The sequence below is a fragment of the Macaca mulatta genome, chromosome 3 (genome assembly GCF_049350105.2).
Source record: "Macaca mulatta isolate MMU2019108-1 chromosome 3, T2T-MMU8v2.0, whole genome shotgun sequence".
Lineage (NCBI taxonomy): Eukaryota > Metazoa > Chordata > Mammalia > Primates > Cercopithecidae > Macaca > Macaca mulatta.
Genome location: NC_133408.1, coordinates 111,485,304 through 111,501,193, shown reverse-complemented (window position 1 = coordinate 111,501,193; position 15,890 = coordinate 111,485,304). Strand labels below are relative to the sequence as shown.

At 36.9% G+C, this 15,890-nt stretch overlaps 1 protein-coding gene across 1 annotated transcript in view; it reads left to right on the top strand.

Moving 5' to 3' along the window:
• The window catches only part of TSPAN13 (tetraspanin 13), a 29,740-nt gene extending 13,850 nt beyond the window's left edge, over positions 1-15,890 (top strand). The window contains exons 2-6 of the mRNA XM_002803361.4: positions 7,919-8,086; positions 8,753-8,833; positions 9,506-9,619; positions 10,727-10,840; positions 14,818-15,890. Of these exons, the coding sequence (XP_002803407.2) occupies positions 7,919-8,086; positions 8,753-8,833; positions 9,506-9,619; positions 10,727-10,840; positions 14,818-14,892 (552 nt within the window). The 3' untranslated portion in view covers positions 14,893-15,890. The remainder of the gene's footprint in view (positions 1-7,918; positions 8,087-8,752; positions 8,834-9,505; positions 9,620-10,726; positions 10,841-14,817) is intronic.

Here is a 15,890-nt window from a genome sequence, read left to right as displayed (position 1 = left end):
ATTTGTCTTGTATTTTTCACTGTACAGTACAGAAGTTTAAATTTGTAACAGGTAGGATGGTATGGTAGGCAAAAACACAGATCTACAGCCAGGTAGCCTGGGTTCATATCCCAGCTCTATCCCTTCCTTGCTGTCTAACCATGAGCAAGTTACTTAAGATCTCACTCTGTGCACAGCTTTTCCCATCTGGAAAATGGAAGCAGTAGTACCTACCTCTTAGGAATTTTGTGAAGATTAAATTAGTTAATAAATGTAAAATCCTTATAATATTTTCTTAAACAGAGTAAATGCCATGTCAGTGTTATATGTGCGTTTTTTGAAACTTGTTTCAAAGACATTTTTCCTTACCTACAAAGTCATTAAAATTTTTTCTGTACTTTTAAGTTGTGCTTTTAAGCCCAGAGTTTGTGGTTTGAGGTAGGGATAAATAATATCAGTTTTCAAAATGAGAAGGTGATTGTCACAAGGCTACTTATTAAAGCCTACTCTTTCTCTACTGACTTAGAATTTTACCCGTCTCAAAGACTACGCTGCTGGCTTATTTAGATCTGTATCAGTTACCTGCTTTAATGACTGAACCATTAAAATGAGGTATTTGTCATATCTCTTATTTTATTTTTTTTTAGACAGAGTCTTGCTCTGTCACCCAGGGTGGAGTGCAGTGGCATGAGTGCAAACTCTGCCCCCCAGGTTCAAGCTATTTCTGGCTAATTTTTGTATTTTTAGTAGAGACGGGGTTTCACTATGTTGGTCAGGCTGGTCTCGAACTCCTGACCTCAAGTGATCTGCCCGCTTTGGCCTCCCAAAGTGCTAGGATTACAAGCATGAGCCACCATGCCCGGTCATTATAATAAGTTCTGATATTTTTAGATGGTTTTTAACTTAGTTTTTAAATTTTATGTATTTAATTTTACTTAAAAAAAAAAAGGAAATACATCCAAAATTTGTAGAGTCAGGCTCAAGTTTTACAGACATGGGTGAAAACAACAAGGGTGGCATTCAGGACAGTTAGATTGAATCACTGACAGGACTGATTTGCTACCCAGGAGCATTTCTTCTTCATGGTTCTGGTGACAGTGCAGCTGGGCTGAGAAAACGTGCAGCAGATACAAGCTTTTGTCCTTAATCTTTATCTCTGTTTATTTTACGTCTTTTTTCATGTGCTTCAAATACATTTCACAATTTTCTTCATGAAGATCTTGGACTATTTTTGTTGGATTTCTTCATATATACCTTATATTTTGGGGGCATATTACAAATTATAGACTAAAAAGTACATGAAAAAAATTTTTTTGGTGCGTCGGCATGTTGTTGATTTTTGTATATTGATTCTGTTTCTAGCAACTTTACTGGTTCTTACCAATTTTAATTTTTTTTTTATTTTTTGGATTTTCTTTGTAGATACACCTAATAATTTGTGAATAATGAAAGCTGTGTTTCTCGCCTCCCATTGTTCTTCTATATTTACACTTAGTTGTCTAAAACCCCACTATAGTGCTGAATAGATGTGGTGAAAGCCCACACCCTGTCTTATTCCTGAATTTTGGAGAAAATGTTTACGATTTATTTTTATCTTTCCATTGGCTAGAGTAATCTTTCCTGTCTTTTGTCACTGAGTTTGATTTTTGCTTTGGGTTTTTGATAGGTATTTATCAGTTAAAAAATTTGGAAGGATTTATTATTAATCTTTCTCTTAAATAACTTTGCCAAGGGCTGTTACTTTTTTCTCCTTTAATGAAGCTTTATGTATTCTTTCTATTGTAAGTTTCTCTTCCTTCTCCTACCATTGGGTTTGTTTTATGTGGCTCTTTTTTAAGTTTGCATTTGTAAAAATATCGTTTTTTTAATAGTTTTTATTCCCCCTTTAACTTTTTATTTTATTTTTTCTTTTTAATATTTTTAAATTTTTTTTATTATTATTATTTTTGAAACGGCGTCTCACTCTGTCACCCAGGCTGGAGTGCAGTGGCACGATCTCTGCTTACTGCAACCTCTGCCTCTCGGGTTCAAGCGATTCTCCTGCTTCAGCCTCCCAAGTAGCTGGGATTACAGGCGCCCACCATCACACCCGGCTGTTTTTTAAAAATGTTTTGGTACAGACAGAGTTTCACCATGTTGACCAGACTGGTCTTGAACAACTGACCTCAAGTGATCTGCCTGCTTTGGCCTCCCAAAGTATTGGGATTACAGGCGTGAGCCACCAGACCCAGTACCCTTAGATCTTTTTAGTCAGTTTAAAATGTTTTGTTTTAGTCTCCTTCAGTTAGTTCTGTCATCTCAAGTTCTTGGGAGCTTTTATCCTTCTTTTGTTATATTTGTCATATCTCTCTCATGGTAAATTTTTTTCTTAGTCATTTTGTGATTTATTGAACGGCACAATGTTTTTATTTTTTTCTTTGGAAATCCTGTATGGGCTGGGATTTGGAAGGGTCCATCCTGAGCAAATTTTGGATATGCTTTTATGAGCTTTTCTCCACCAAGTGCCATCAGCTTTTATTTGAAATGTTTGTCTTGAGGATTCCTGCATGCCTGAGGCAATGCACTCTTAGACTGCAAGCATGGGCATGGTAGGCTCTTGTTTGATAGGCTCGTGTTTCTCTTTCTTGCAGACTTTTTGAAGAGACTGACAAGTCTTTACTGTCTTTCTGGATAGATTGTTGTGGTTTTTCTCTAACCCCTGACACTAAAAAAACAGCTTTCTGGACATCCCAGTTATGCAGGAGTCTCAGTTACACTTCCTAGCTCTGCTACGAAACCTAAATCCATTCCCGTTAGGGACTGTTCTGACGCAGGAACTCCTTGCCCACCTGCTCATGGGACCCCAGAGCATCAGCTGTATGCTTGCAGTTCTAGCTTTCAGTTCTCCTTTCATTTCTGACCTGTAGGAATTTCTCATAGTTTCTCTGTGCTCAGTTACATATTTAAATAAAATGTTACAATCTTTTCAGTGTTTTAAAATATTTGTAGCTGAAAGGATTCTATGGTAGCTCAGTTGCCCATGTTCCAATAACCCTCTGTGGTGGGCTAACATACTCCAAAAAGTCGTTCATATCCTAATCCTTGAAACCTACAAACACGTTACTTTATGTAACTAAAAGGGCTTTGCAGATGTGATTAAATGAAGAATCTTGAGATGGGGAGATTATTCTGCATTATCTGGGTGAGCTTTATGGAATCACACAGGTCCTTAGAAGAGGGAGGAAGGAGGATCAGAGTCGAAAAAGGATGTGCATATTTGAGGGATTTGAACATGGTATGCTGCTGGCTTTGAAGACAGAGGAAGGGGTTATATGCCAAGGAATGCAGTAAACCCCCAAAAACCAGACGAAGCAAGGAAACAGATTCTCCCTCTGCAGTTTTCAGGAGTACAACCTGACCAACACGGCCTCCAGAACTGTAAGGCACTACATTTGTGTTGTTTTAAGCCACTACACTTGTGTTAATTTGGAAAAGCAGCAATAGGAAACCCTCTTTGATGGTTTTAGAGGACTGCCTGGTAGTGGTAATTAGGGTAGATGGAAAATTATATTGAAGACACAGCAGAATCAGCGTGGTGAGGAATGCCCTTGACAGAGGGTTATATAGAAGGAAGCAGCCTCTTTTTTTCCCCTATCTGCAGGAAAAGAAAAAAACAGAACAGAGGTACTTGTGAATATTCTAGATAACATTCTCAATAATAGCATAATGCCTAATCTGAGAATTAAACTAGTGCTCTTTTTCCTCTTTTTGGTTGTAGAGATCTTTTTTTTTTTTTTTACATTTACATTAATAGATTCTCATTATTAATGAGCCTATTAGTTGGCAACTGAGTGAGCATTGAAGAGTTTCCTCATTTTGCCAAAACGATGAGGCAAATAGTGTATTTGCTTTGCTGGGAGGATGCTGATGAGGGCACCAGAACACTTTACCCCAGCTACATGGTAAGGGTTCCACTGATGGTAAGATTCCAGGCAGGTTCTATAAGAGTGAGAGGTTCCTGATTTGTCAAACTCCAAATAGATGAATTGTTCTGTATTTCTTTTCTAGGACTGCTGTAGCAAATTACCACAAACATGGTGACTCAAAACAACAGAAATTTATCCCCTCTGGACCTGGAGACCAGGAGTCCAAAATCAAGGTGTCCACAGAGTCAGGCTCTCTCAGGGACCTCAAGGAGAATCTGTTCTTGCGTCGTTCATTTTCTGGTGGCTGCTGGCATTCCTTGTGGCTGCATTAGTCTCTGCCTCTTTTTTTAATGTAACTTTCTACATTGTGTGTGTCTCTCTCTAATTTCCCTGTGCCTCTTTCTTAAGGATACCTATTATGACATTTAGGGCCCACCTCATAAAAGGATACAACATTTAGGACCCATCTCATAATCTAGGATAAGCACCTCCTTTAAAGATCCTTAATTTAGTTCCATCTTTTACCATATATGATAATATTTATTCTTGGCCAGGCATGGTGGCTCATGCCTATAATCCCAGCACTTTGGGAGGCCGAGGCAGGTGGATCACCTGAGGTCAGGAGTTCGAGACCAGCCTGGCCAACATGGTAAAACCCCGTCTCTACTAAAAATGCAAAAATTAGCTGGGCATGGTGGCATATGCCTGTAATCTCAGCTACTGGAGAGGCTGAGGTGGGAGAATCACTTGAATCCGGGAGGCGGAGGTGGCACTGAGCCAAAATTGCACCATTGCACTCCAGCCTGGGTGAAAGAGCAAAACTCTGTCTCCAAAAAATAAAATAAAATAAAATAAAATAAAAATTATTCTTTTGCTACTTAAGGTTATATTCACAGAGGGGTCAGCTGGCCTATTCTATTTTTCTGGATTTTTTGTGTGTGTGTGTGTGGGAGATTATTGTTCTGTACTCTGACTCACCTTATAAAAAATCTCTGGTGTAGCAATTATTTGTCCTATTGTAATTTTTCATTTTCTTCTGTACTGACTTCTAGAGCAAGGGTCCAAAGACTATATAGGTCACAGCCAGATCCATCTCATTGAAACTGTTTTTATACAGCCTGCTAGCTTAGAATGGTTTCACATTTTTGAATGTTAAAAAAAAAAGGAGGAATGATATTTTGTGATACACTACAATTATATGAATTCAAATTTTGCTATGTATAAATAAAGTGTTATTGGAACACAGCCCTGCCTGCTCATTTGTTCACGTATTGTCTGTCACTGCTTTTGTGTACAGTGGCAGAGTTGAATAGTTGTGGCAGAGACCATGTAATCTACAAAGCCTGATAATAAATAACTGGCCCTTTGCAGAGAAAGTTTGCCAAGCCCTGTTCTAATAGGGATGTCTTGTCTCTGGCGTTTAACACACAGTCAGCATCAAGTACTTGTTGATGAATAATTAACTTTCAATTTAACATTTAAGCATGTGTAACTTTTAATATTCTCATATTTAAGAATTTCAGTAATATGGTAAGGTTGTAGTATAATTCCCAAAAGGATTTAAAGAATCTTTTAAAGATCTTAAAGAACTATGGGGTTAGAAGAATTTTATTAATAATACCAGGTTGTTCATGCTTCTTATCTTTTTGGCTCTAAGACTTAAAGGATACAATGTAGTTTTCCCTGTGAATTTACCTGAATTAGGATATGCATCACACCCAGGACTTGGATGTTGGCAAATGTGATGGTTAATTTTATATGTGAACTTGGCTAGGCTATGGTGTCCAGTTGTTTGGTGAAGCACTAGACTGGATGTTAGTATTTTGTAGATGTGACTAACATTTACAATCAGTTGACTTTAAATCATATTACCTTCCGTCATGTGGGTGGGCCTTATCCCATCAGTCGAAGAGCTTAAGAATAGAGATTAAGATTTTCTGAGGAAGAAGGAATTCTGCTTGAGTTTCCAGCCTGCTGGCCAGCCCTACAAATTTCTGACTTGCCAGTCACGACAATCATGTGAGCCAGTTCTTTAAAATCTCTCTGTCTCTGTCTGTTTCACCGTTGGTTTTTCACTCGGTAGATAGATAGATATAGATATATTTCCTACTGGTTCTGTTTCTCTGGAAACAAATACAGCAGGCTGCTCTGATGTCTTGCACATGTGGACCGTCTTCAGTGTTTGGTACCATGATGCAGCAAGGATGCTAAGCATAGCCCTCCTGCCGCGCATCATCCAGTTCTCCTTCTTCCTTCGCACCTCCTTCAGGCTTCTGTCTTGTACAGCTCCCGAAAGGAAATGTGTTAAATTTGAATACCACAGAGTCAGAAATAAGCTCACTTGTGAAGGGGCAGAGGACTTTTTCTCAGTCCAAGACTGTTTGAAGTTGTGAGAAGACTGTCAGTGTGTATGATAAAATGAAACAGAGGCAAATGGGCCTGCTGATGAGGAGCAGTTGGGAAAATGAGAAGGACTAGGTGAATTTCTGAGTGGCAAAATTTGTGAAAATTTTTGCCTCTGCTTGTCCCTCTGAAAAGAAAAGCTTGCTGGGTGTACCGACTGCAGTGGAGCCCACCAAGTCCATGTAACTCTCTAATTTGATTCTATTATGCTGTAGATGGTTCCTTTTATTTTCAAGTTTTGTCTCTTTGGCAAAAAAAATACAAAAAAAATTTTCTGTAAGAGTACAAATAGACACTCATGTAGCAGTTTTGCTTGTATCTCTACATATGTAAGAAGGTTTACTATGCCAGTAGATGTTAAATTTGCCTGATAAACTATTATATTACATATGAAAATTTATACATTTGAGCAGAAAAAGATCCATTTGAGTAAGTGGTAATTTATGTTTATATTTCTAAGCAAAGTTTATCAGGCTTTTAAATGGTACTAGAAAATAGATATTTTGTGTTTTGATTCTTCCTAATTGGGTATTATGCTGTCAGATTGCTCCAGAAAATGGTTGATCCACGATTGAAGTGAAGATACTGTTTCCTTCCTGTTCAACAACCTGTCCCCCATTCCTCCCCTAATATCTATGGACGCTTCATCTTCTATAAATGAATCATCATCTTTATGTGGCATACTATTTTTAAGTGGGATTTTAAAGAAGTGATGTCATTTTGAGTTTTACAGGTCATAACCACTAGGCATGTGCTCTTCAGCCAGTGTTGTTTTATAAATAATATGGATAAAACAATTGGAATATCAAATAATTTCTTTTTGCTCAGAATACTGGTTCCCTTTAAATAGCTAAAGTCTCTTACATTCTTTTTATTCTGCTAAGAGTTTTAATGATCTGTCTATATATGATTTTTAATAAAATAGATGATGACATTTAAAGCAATTAATTTCAGCAGCAATTCTATGAGCAGTTTTTGAGTATTCCCCAGGGACCTGGTCTTGTGCTAGATTCTGGGGCTATATAGCGAGGTGAAAAGATGTGGGTCCTTGCTCTCAAGTTGCTGTCAGTCTTCTGGAGAGTCAGGCTTGGAAACACAATGTGTGATGAAGGGAACGAGAGAACCATGTTCCAGGAACAGAGATAGACCAGACAATGGAGGGATTTATTTAGTCTGTTGGGGACTAGGGGGGCTTCCCAGAGAAAATTACAGTGCATTTGGGCTTTGAAGGAAAGATGGGTGATGTCCATTTGAAGAGATCAATATGTTGGACTGAGATTGGCATCTAGAAGTTTTTGCGTGTATGATTTCTTCAAAATCTTAAGTAGCATGCGTTTAGGCTCTACAAACAGATGACTTCTGAGGCTTTGTGAGAATTTTGGGTGTTAGCATATTAGTCTTTTTTTTTTTTCTTTTGCAAGAATAAAGCACGACTGGGGATTAATGTAAGTTGTTAAGAAAATACTGCCTACTGAGATCTTCTGTGTGTTCTTGTATTGAGTTTTAGGTGCTTATTTGTAAGAGACTAAGTAGGCGCCTGAAGGATGTTGTTGATATTTAATTAACTGGTGTTTTCCCCATTCTCTCTCTTCTCCTTCATCCTGTACCCCTGTCCCCGGGTGTTTTTGCAGTTGGTTAGTCTGCTGCTAATTGGAATTGCTGCGTGGGGCATTGGCTTTGGGCTGATTTCCAGTCTCCGAGTGGTCGGCGTGGTCATTGCAGTGGGCATCTTCTTGTTCCTGATTGCTTTAGTGGGACTGATTGGAGCTGTAAAACATCATCAGGTGTTGCTATTTTTTGTATCCTTTTTAAAAATCAAGATTTTACCCTTGATGACTATTTTAATGGTTACAACTAATTGAATATTATCACTAGGAAATTTATTGCCAGAAAGCAACTCTAAGCAAGCCTTATGCATATTTGTTCAAGAACTATTTGAAACATTTCTTGGGGTAATGTTATTGTATGTTTTCATATTCTCACCCTGCCCTTGTGACATCCTGAAGAATATATTCTGCAAGTTCAGTGTAGTCCTATTTATCATGTATTGTAAATTCAGAGTTAAATTGAATTGATTTGGTGACTTCTAGGCCCTTTTTTACACATTCATGTTTGGTTGAGAATTTCAGTGTTTTTTAGACTTAATATTAAAAAGCTTACATGTATTTATCTATACTTATTTCTGTTTTGTATATGTAAGAATTTTTATTTTATTCTGAATGAAATTCTAATCTATTTTTAGTTATGTAATTATCATGACTAGTATTTTTCTATATAAATTTGATACAACTGTGTATTACCAAAATAATAATATGTGTATCCTTTTTGAACTTCCTCTAAGTGCCATCTGTTCTGTATTCTGGGTTAATTGCTTCTCGTGCAATCTAAAGTTGTCGGTACCTCTGTACCTCTGTTTTATGCCATTTTAAGAATATTTAGAAGTATCCTTAACTTCTAACTCTCAGTATATGATTATTCTCTTAGTTGTATTTATTGTTCAGTTTTCTGTATCTTGTGCTTGTTTAGCCCTGAACCAGGAGCAACAGGTAAGCTAAGACTTTTTTCTTCTACTTTATTATACCACGTAGCATGAGTATGAAAAAAAGGAGAGAAATGATTAGAATATAAAATAATTTCATCTTGCGCAGAATGCCACCTTCACTCTGGATAGCAAAACTCTGTTGTTCCCTTTGCATTCGTGCAGCAGGTTGGAGCCGGACACCATCAGGTGTTGCTATTTTCTGTATCTTTTAAATCGGATTTTGCTCTCACTGGGTAAAAAGTGCTATGGCTATAAGATGTTCCCCCAATCTTTTCCCACCATTATGCAATGAAATATTTGCTCCAGAATGTTTGCGGCTCCGTTCTAGCAATGACTGTTTTCAAACTCTAATTTGTAGACAAATTCAGGTTTCTGTCATGGAGCAACAGAACTTTTGCCTTGTTAACACCCTGAGAATTATGCCTTTGAACCAAGTGCTTCTTTTAAATTGCATGTAAATTCTTTTAAATGCATGTAAAAAATTAGGAGTTTTTCATCCTTGGGATAGAAATAGTGCCTTAATTTTTGCTGCAAACTGAGGAATAAGCCTTTGAAGAGTTTTACTGATTTTTAAAATAAAAATTATTTTAGGTACACAGTACTAAAAGTTACAGGCTCCAGCTTTATACATTTTCTGCAGGGGTGACACATTTTACATATTAAATACATTTGCTAGGGTCAGCTTCTGGAGGTTGGTTGGAACAGTACGGCAAGCGCTCGAAATGACATCCAGAGAAATCTAAACTGCTGTGGGTTCCGAAATTTTAACCCAAATGACACCTGTCTGGCTGTAAGTACATTGTATATTATATGTTTTTGGAAACGTATTACATACAGATAAATAATGATTAACATGGAAGAAATGGACTTTCTGATGCTGAGTTGTATTTCAGAATTATTTTATATATATATTTACATTATATTTCCATGTCCTCTGTTACATCATTTGCCTGTTCTCAAATACCCACTCCAGAGAGTGCTGAGAATTTCAAGGCCCTGTTGGACACAGATGCTAATGGTTTATTGTCCCTAATTTCTTCCCATCCTTCTCTTCCTAGAACAAGTTATTAAAGAAATAACATTAGGTCAGTTCATGTGTTCATATTTTGGGGAAACTCCTGTTATCACCTCCCTGAGCCCTAAGCTGAATATTTCCTCAATGAGGCTTCTTTTGTGAGATTATCTCCTTGTATGGGGTCTGTGTTATGTTTCTGTTGCTGCATAACACATTATTACACAGCAATAGAAACACATGGCTTTACAGTTTAGTGGCTTTAATATCCATTTAGTGGCTAAATACCCATTTATTATCTCACAGTTTCCCTGGGTCAGGCTTGGCTGGGTCCTCTGCTCACCTGGCTGAAATCAAGGTGTCCCATCTGAGGCTGCAGCCTCATGTGAAGCTTGAGGTCCTCTCCCCACGCTCAGTGGTTGTTGGAAGAATTCAGTCCTTGTGGCTGTGGGACCACCCCTGTTTATTTTGCTGCCTGTTGGCTGGAGGTCTCTCTCTGTAACTAGAAGCTGCTGTCAGGGACTATGTTACTCTTTCACAATGTGGCAGCATCAAAGTCACCATGAGAATCTCTCCATTCTGTTCAGATGGAGTCTTATGTAATGCATAATGGAGTCTTATCTAATGTAACGTAACACGGAAGTGACTGTCCTATCATATTCACAGTTCCATCCATACTCAACAGCAGTGATTGTACAGGGTGTGTACACCGTTGGGGTGGGAGTGCAGGAGTCTTGGGGGCCATCTTAGAGATTTGCACACTAAAAAACCAAGGCCTCAAATTGGATGTAATACTCTTAGACACTAATTTTGTGTGTATGCAGTTTTTATGTGCTTTTTATGAATGTATTTTGAAGTAAAAGTTTTTTACTTTAATTGGTGCAGAGCTGTTTTAAAAGTGGCCACCCGTGCTCGCCATGTGCTCCGATCATAGGAGAATATGCTGGAGAGGTTTTGAGATTTGTTGGTGGCATTGGCCTGTTTTTCAGTTTTACAGAGGTATGTGCAAATAACAATATTTTTCCTCCTTTGTCACAGAGGTTTCTGTTTTGTATGGCAAAGGGCCTTGATTCTTGTAACGTTATCAGTGAGCATTTTCATTGAGAACTAGCACTGTAAAAAGAGGAATCTTGGTTCAGAATTAAAAGATCTTACAAGTCTATCAGTAGCACCAACTTTAGGACCGGGTGAAATGCTTGATCCGTCTCCTGTTATGTAAAATTTAATGAACTAATGAGTGAGGTTAGACTGAATTATGTCTAGGATCTCTTCTATTTCTAGAGTTGTATGATGAATTATAATTTTAAGTTTAATTTGGAAAAGGTAGGAGATTCACATTCTTTAATGATTCACATTCTTTAATATGTATGTTAATATCTATAATACACAGATATACTTACATAAAAAGATATGCTTTGAAAAATTACCTTCCTACACCATTTTTCATGCCCCTGTTCCTAGCCTTCTAAAACCTATGCATAATGTCTATATGTGTATAATGTACTGTGTATAATATGCAATATATAGTACATTATATATATGTGTATTTATCATATATTTTATTCAAGTTTAGTTTCTTTTTTTCCTCATCAAGAATGAAATATGCACATTTGGCTGTCATTAACAGCATAGGAAAAATGAAGACCAAGATTAGGATTCATTTTTGATTTTTGTTTATTTTATTTATTTGTTTTGAGACAGAGTCTTGCTCTGTCGCTTAGGCTGGAGTGTAGTGGTACGATCTTGGCTTACTGGAGGCTCCACCTCTTGGGTTCAAGTGATTCTCCCACCTCAGCCTCCCACGTAGCTGGGGTTACAGGCATGCACCACTACACCCAGCTAATTTTTGTATTTTTAGTAGAGACAGGGTTTTACCATGTTGGCCAGGCTGGTCTGGAACCCCTGGCCTCAAGTGATCTGCCGACCTCAACCTCGCGCCCGGCCCAGTATTCATTTTTTTAAAATTCCCTCTGACTTCCCTTTTTAGTTTGACCATTTTTTCATTTCACTTTTTCTCAGAAAAGAGCTATCTGACTTATGAGTTGGTTGTGACATTAATTCTAGAAAAATGATATACAACTTGAAAAGAATTTGGTGATTTCCCTTTTTTTGTTTAAAAACCATAGATTTTTGTTATGAAAACTAAAAAACACAGATAGAGAAAAACTGGAGTGAGTAATGCCTCTCCACACACCAGCTAGAGTCAGCAGTTATCAGAATTTTGCCACGTGGCTTCTTTTTTATATCTGGAATTTATTTTGAGAATTTAGTTCTTTTGAGCAGCCCAGTTTTCTTGTCATCAGATCACACTGCCTTCAGTTATGCTATTTTTTAAAATAGAAGTTCTTTAAAAATAGAACTCATGAGTCTTAGATTTCTAAAGTGTTCTTTCATGGAATCCTGCTTTATATCTTACATACTATCTCCTTTGGAAACCTGGCTAGAGATTTTTATAACTTCTGCAACCTGATATTTTTTGGTTAGTGATAGTGGTAGGCTCTCTCACTTTTTAAGTTTATATTTTGCTTAATATTTCACAGAATCACAGATTCTCAGAATTTGAAGGGATGCAGTTACTTAGCTGATGACTTCTCGTAGGTGAAATAGAAAGATTTGATTTGAACTATTTATTATACCCTTAAGCAAACCTAAACCATGAGAGAAACATTGATTTAGAATCTGAAAAAATGGTACGATGATTAATATATGTTCTTTGTGGTAACTTGAGAAAATACAAAAAATTATGAAGATGAAAAATTAGATGTAGCTACTAAAATTACCTACTCAGAAATAATCATTTATATTTTGGCATATTTCCTTCTGCCTGTTCTATATTTAATAAAATGAGTACCAACTTATTGCCTGTTCTACATATAATTTATTTTTCTACATATACGTTTTCATGTTATGAGCAATATATTTTGGTGACCTACTGCACACTGGGTGTAGGTTCTAGAGACCGCATAGTTGATGATGATGTTTAATCAAAGTTACCTTTGAAAAGTGCTCCCTTAATTATGAGCACTTTTGTAAGCTTGAAGTTCAATAATTATCCAGTTTTGATCTTTTTGCATTTTGGATGTGGCCTCCCCTTCCATCCCTCTCTGAACAATGGGGCAAGGAAGGAGAGAGATTTTCCTCTTTTGTCACTTACAGCCGAGTTGGATGAATACAATTCTGATAAAATGTGGCTCTAGATTATGAGTATTTAGTATGTTTGATTGCTTTGCTTCCCCTAAGGACTGTGATTTATACTCTCAGCGTATATCCAGGGGTGATAGTCAAAATATTAACATCCTCAAAAATTCTGACCAGAAGCTCCCTGTGCCAAAAACTTCCAAGGTGGGGAGCTTTGGCAAATGATGGTTGGGCAGGTTGACATGGGGGCGGGGGGTGTCAAAGAAGTAGTTGTTTAACAACAGATATGTAAGTATTTCCGTGTTGTAAAAGCTGGTGTGGTTGAGAACAGCCAGTGACATGTCAGATTGCTGAATAAAACCACAAAAGTGGGGTAGTTTATGGGCTCCAGGTTTGAACATGGGCTCTACCACTGAGGACCTGTATGATGATTCTGTTTAACCTCTTGTTGCCTCAGTTTCCTCACTGGTAAAATGACAATATTGTATCTATTTTATGAAAGCTGTTGGGAGGATTATATGAATTTGTAGTTTGTAGAATGGTACCTTTCATAAAGAACTCTTTATTATGTTTGTTAAATCAATTTCTTTTCCCCCGTTAGATGGATTCCAAAAGAGATGACTTTCCACGTCTTCAAATCAGGCTTACCTTTCCTTGATTCAACCTGCAGACCTCAGTCCACCAGCCCATACATGTTGTAGCTATAAACACTGCCAGTTGTGAACCTTACAGTAATTTGTGGATTCTTATTGTGGTCAATGGAGAGAATCTGGGACTTAGCTAATTCTCTAGAAGTAGTTTAAAAGGGCTAATGGTGGCTACAAAGTCACATAAACAAAATTTAGGTTAAAAGTTGGCACACATGTAAAGTGGAAGATACAGTTTAAAATTCATTTTATTCTATTAAAATTTTGTATCTTTTTTAGTCTAAAAAGTTAGAATTTTCATTTATTTAAAATAAACCAACTTTGAAATAGAAACAGAGCACATGTTTCTTAATTTAAAAAACTGTACTGGCTAACAATTTAGTGAACTTGGTGTGGGAAATGGCACGGTAACAGCTTAATCGCTTCCTACCAAGAGAGGTAGGAATTATAACATTTTAAATTTCTGTGTTGGAAAATTTGTTCATTTTAAGATTTTTGCTGTTGCTTACATTTTACTGAATCTAGTTTATTCCTGAATTATCCAAATATATGCTATTTTAGCTATTTAGACTACTGAGACTGTAGTTTTCCATATTTCTGCTGTAAGAAGTTACCTTGCACTTAGTTGCCTAAAACAACACAAATGTATTGTCTTACAGTTCTGGAGATCAAAAGTTTAAAATAAAGGCACCTTCTGGAGGCCCGGATCACCAGCCCCCCGTTTACATCTTCAAAGCCAGCAGAATTGCAGCTTCTCTATTTCCCTTTACTTCTGCTATCACGGTGCCTTCTCTCCATGTTTCTGACTCTGTCCTTCCTGCCTCCCTCATATAAGGCCCTCTGTGATTATGTCATTGAGCCCACCTGGATAATAATCTCTTTATCTCGAGCCGCTTAAACACACCCACGAAGTCCCTGTTAATCTGTAAGGTACCATATTTGCAGGTTATAGGAGCTAGGACATGGACATCCTTCGGGGCCAGTCATTCAGTTTACCACAGTGTTCGTTTTAATTTTTTCTTAGAGTGCCTTGTGTGGTTTACTTCATTTCAAAAAGAAAAACAATCCCTCCCTGTTGAACAAAAAGATGCGAAGCAATTCACATGTTCCAGAGTTATTTTATGGATAAACTGAAAAAACATACAGAAATGTTACTTTCTTTTTCTTCTTTTTTTTTTCCCCCCATTCCAGATCCTGGGTGTTTGGCTGACCTACAGATACAGGAACCAGAAAGATCCCCGTGCGAATCCCAGTGCATTCCTTTGATGAGAAAACAAGGAAGATTTTCTTTCGTATTATGATCTTGTTCACTTTCTGTAATTTTCTGTTAAGCTCGATTTGCCAGTTTAAGGAAGGAAACACCATCTGGAAAATTACATTATTGATAGTGGAATTATATATTTTTACTCTATGTTTCTCTAAATGTTGTTTTCTTTTTCCATTGCTGAAAAATATTTGAAACTTGTGGTCTCTGAAGCTCAGTGGCACCTGGAATTTACTGTATTCAGTGTCGGGCGCTGTCCACTGTGGCCTTTCTTAGCATTTTTACCTGCAGAAAAACTTTGTATGGCACCACTGTGTTGGTCATATGGTAAATCTAAATGTACATCTCACTGGTATAATTATATGTAGCACTGTGCTGTGTAGATAGTTCCTGCTGGAAAAAGAGTTGAAGTTTATTAAAATCAGAAAGTATGAGATTCTATTATGTTAAGGGAAATCCAAATTCCCTTTTTTTTTTTTTTTTTTGTCTTTTTGGGAAAGATGTGTGGTGGTAAAATGTGTTAGTATAAAAATGATAATTTACTTATAGTAGTCTTTTATGATTACACCAATGTATCTAGAAATAGTTATGTCTTAGGAAATTGTGGTTTAGTTTTTGACTTTTATAGGTAAGTGCAAAGGAGAAGTAGTTTCATGAAATGTTCTAATGTATAACATTTACCTTCAGCCTCTGTCAGGATGGAACGAGTTTTGAATAATCAGGAAGTATATCTATATAATCTTGATATTGTTTTATAATAATTTGAAGTCTAAAAGACTGCATTTTTAAAAAAGATACTATTAATGCGTTGGCCCATGTAGCAAAAAGATATTTGATTATCTTAAAAATTGTTAAATACCTTTTTCATGAAATTTCTCAGTATTGTAACAGCAGCTCGTCAAACCTAAGCATATTTGAATGTGATCTCCCATAATTTGAAATTGAAATCGTGTTGTGTGGCTCTGTATATTCTGTTAAAAAATTAAAGGACAGAAACCTT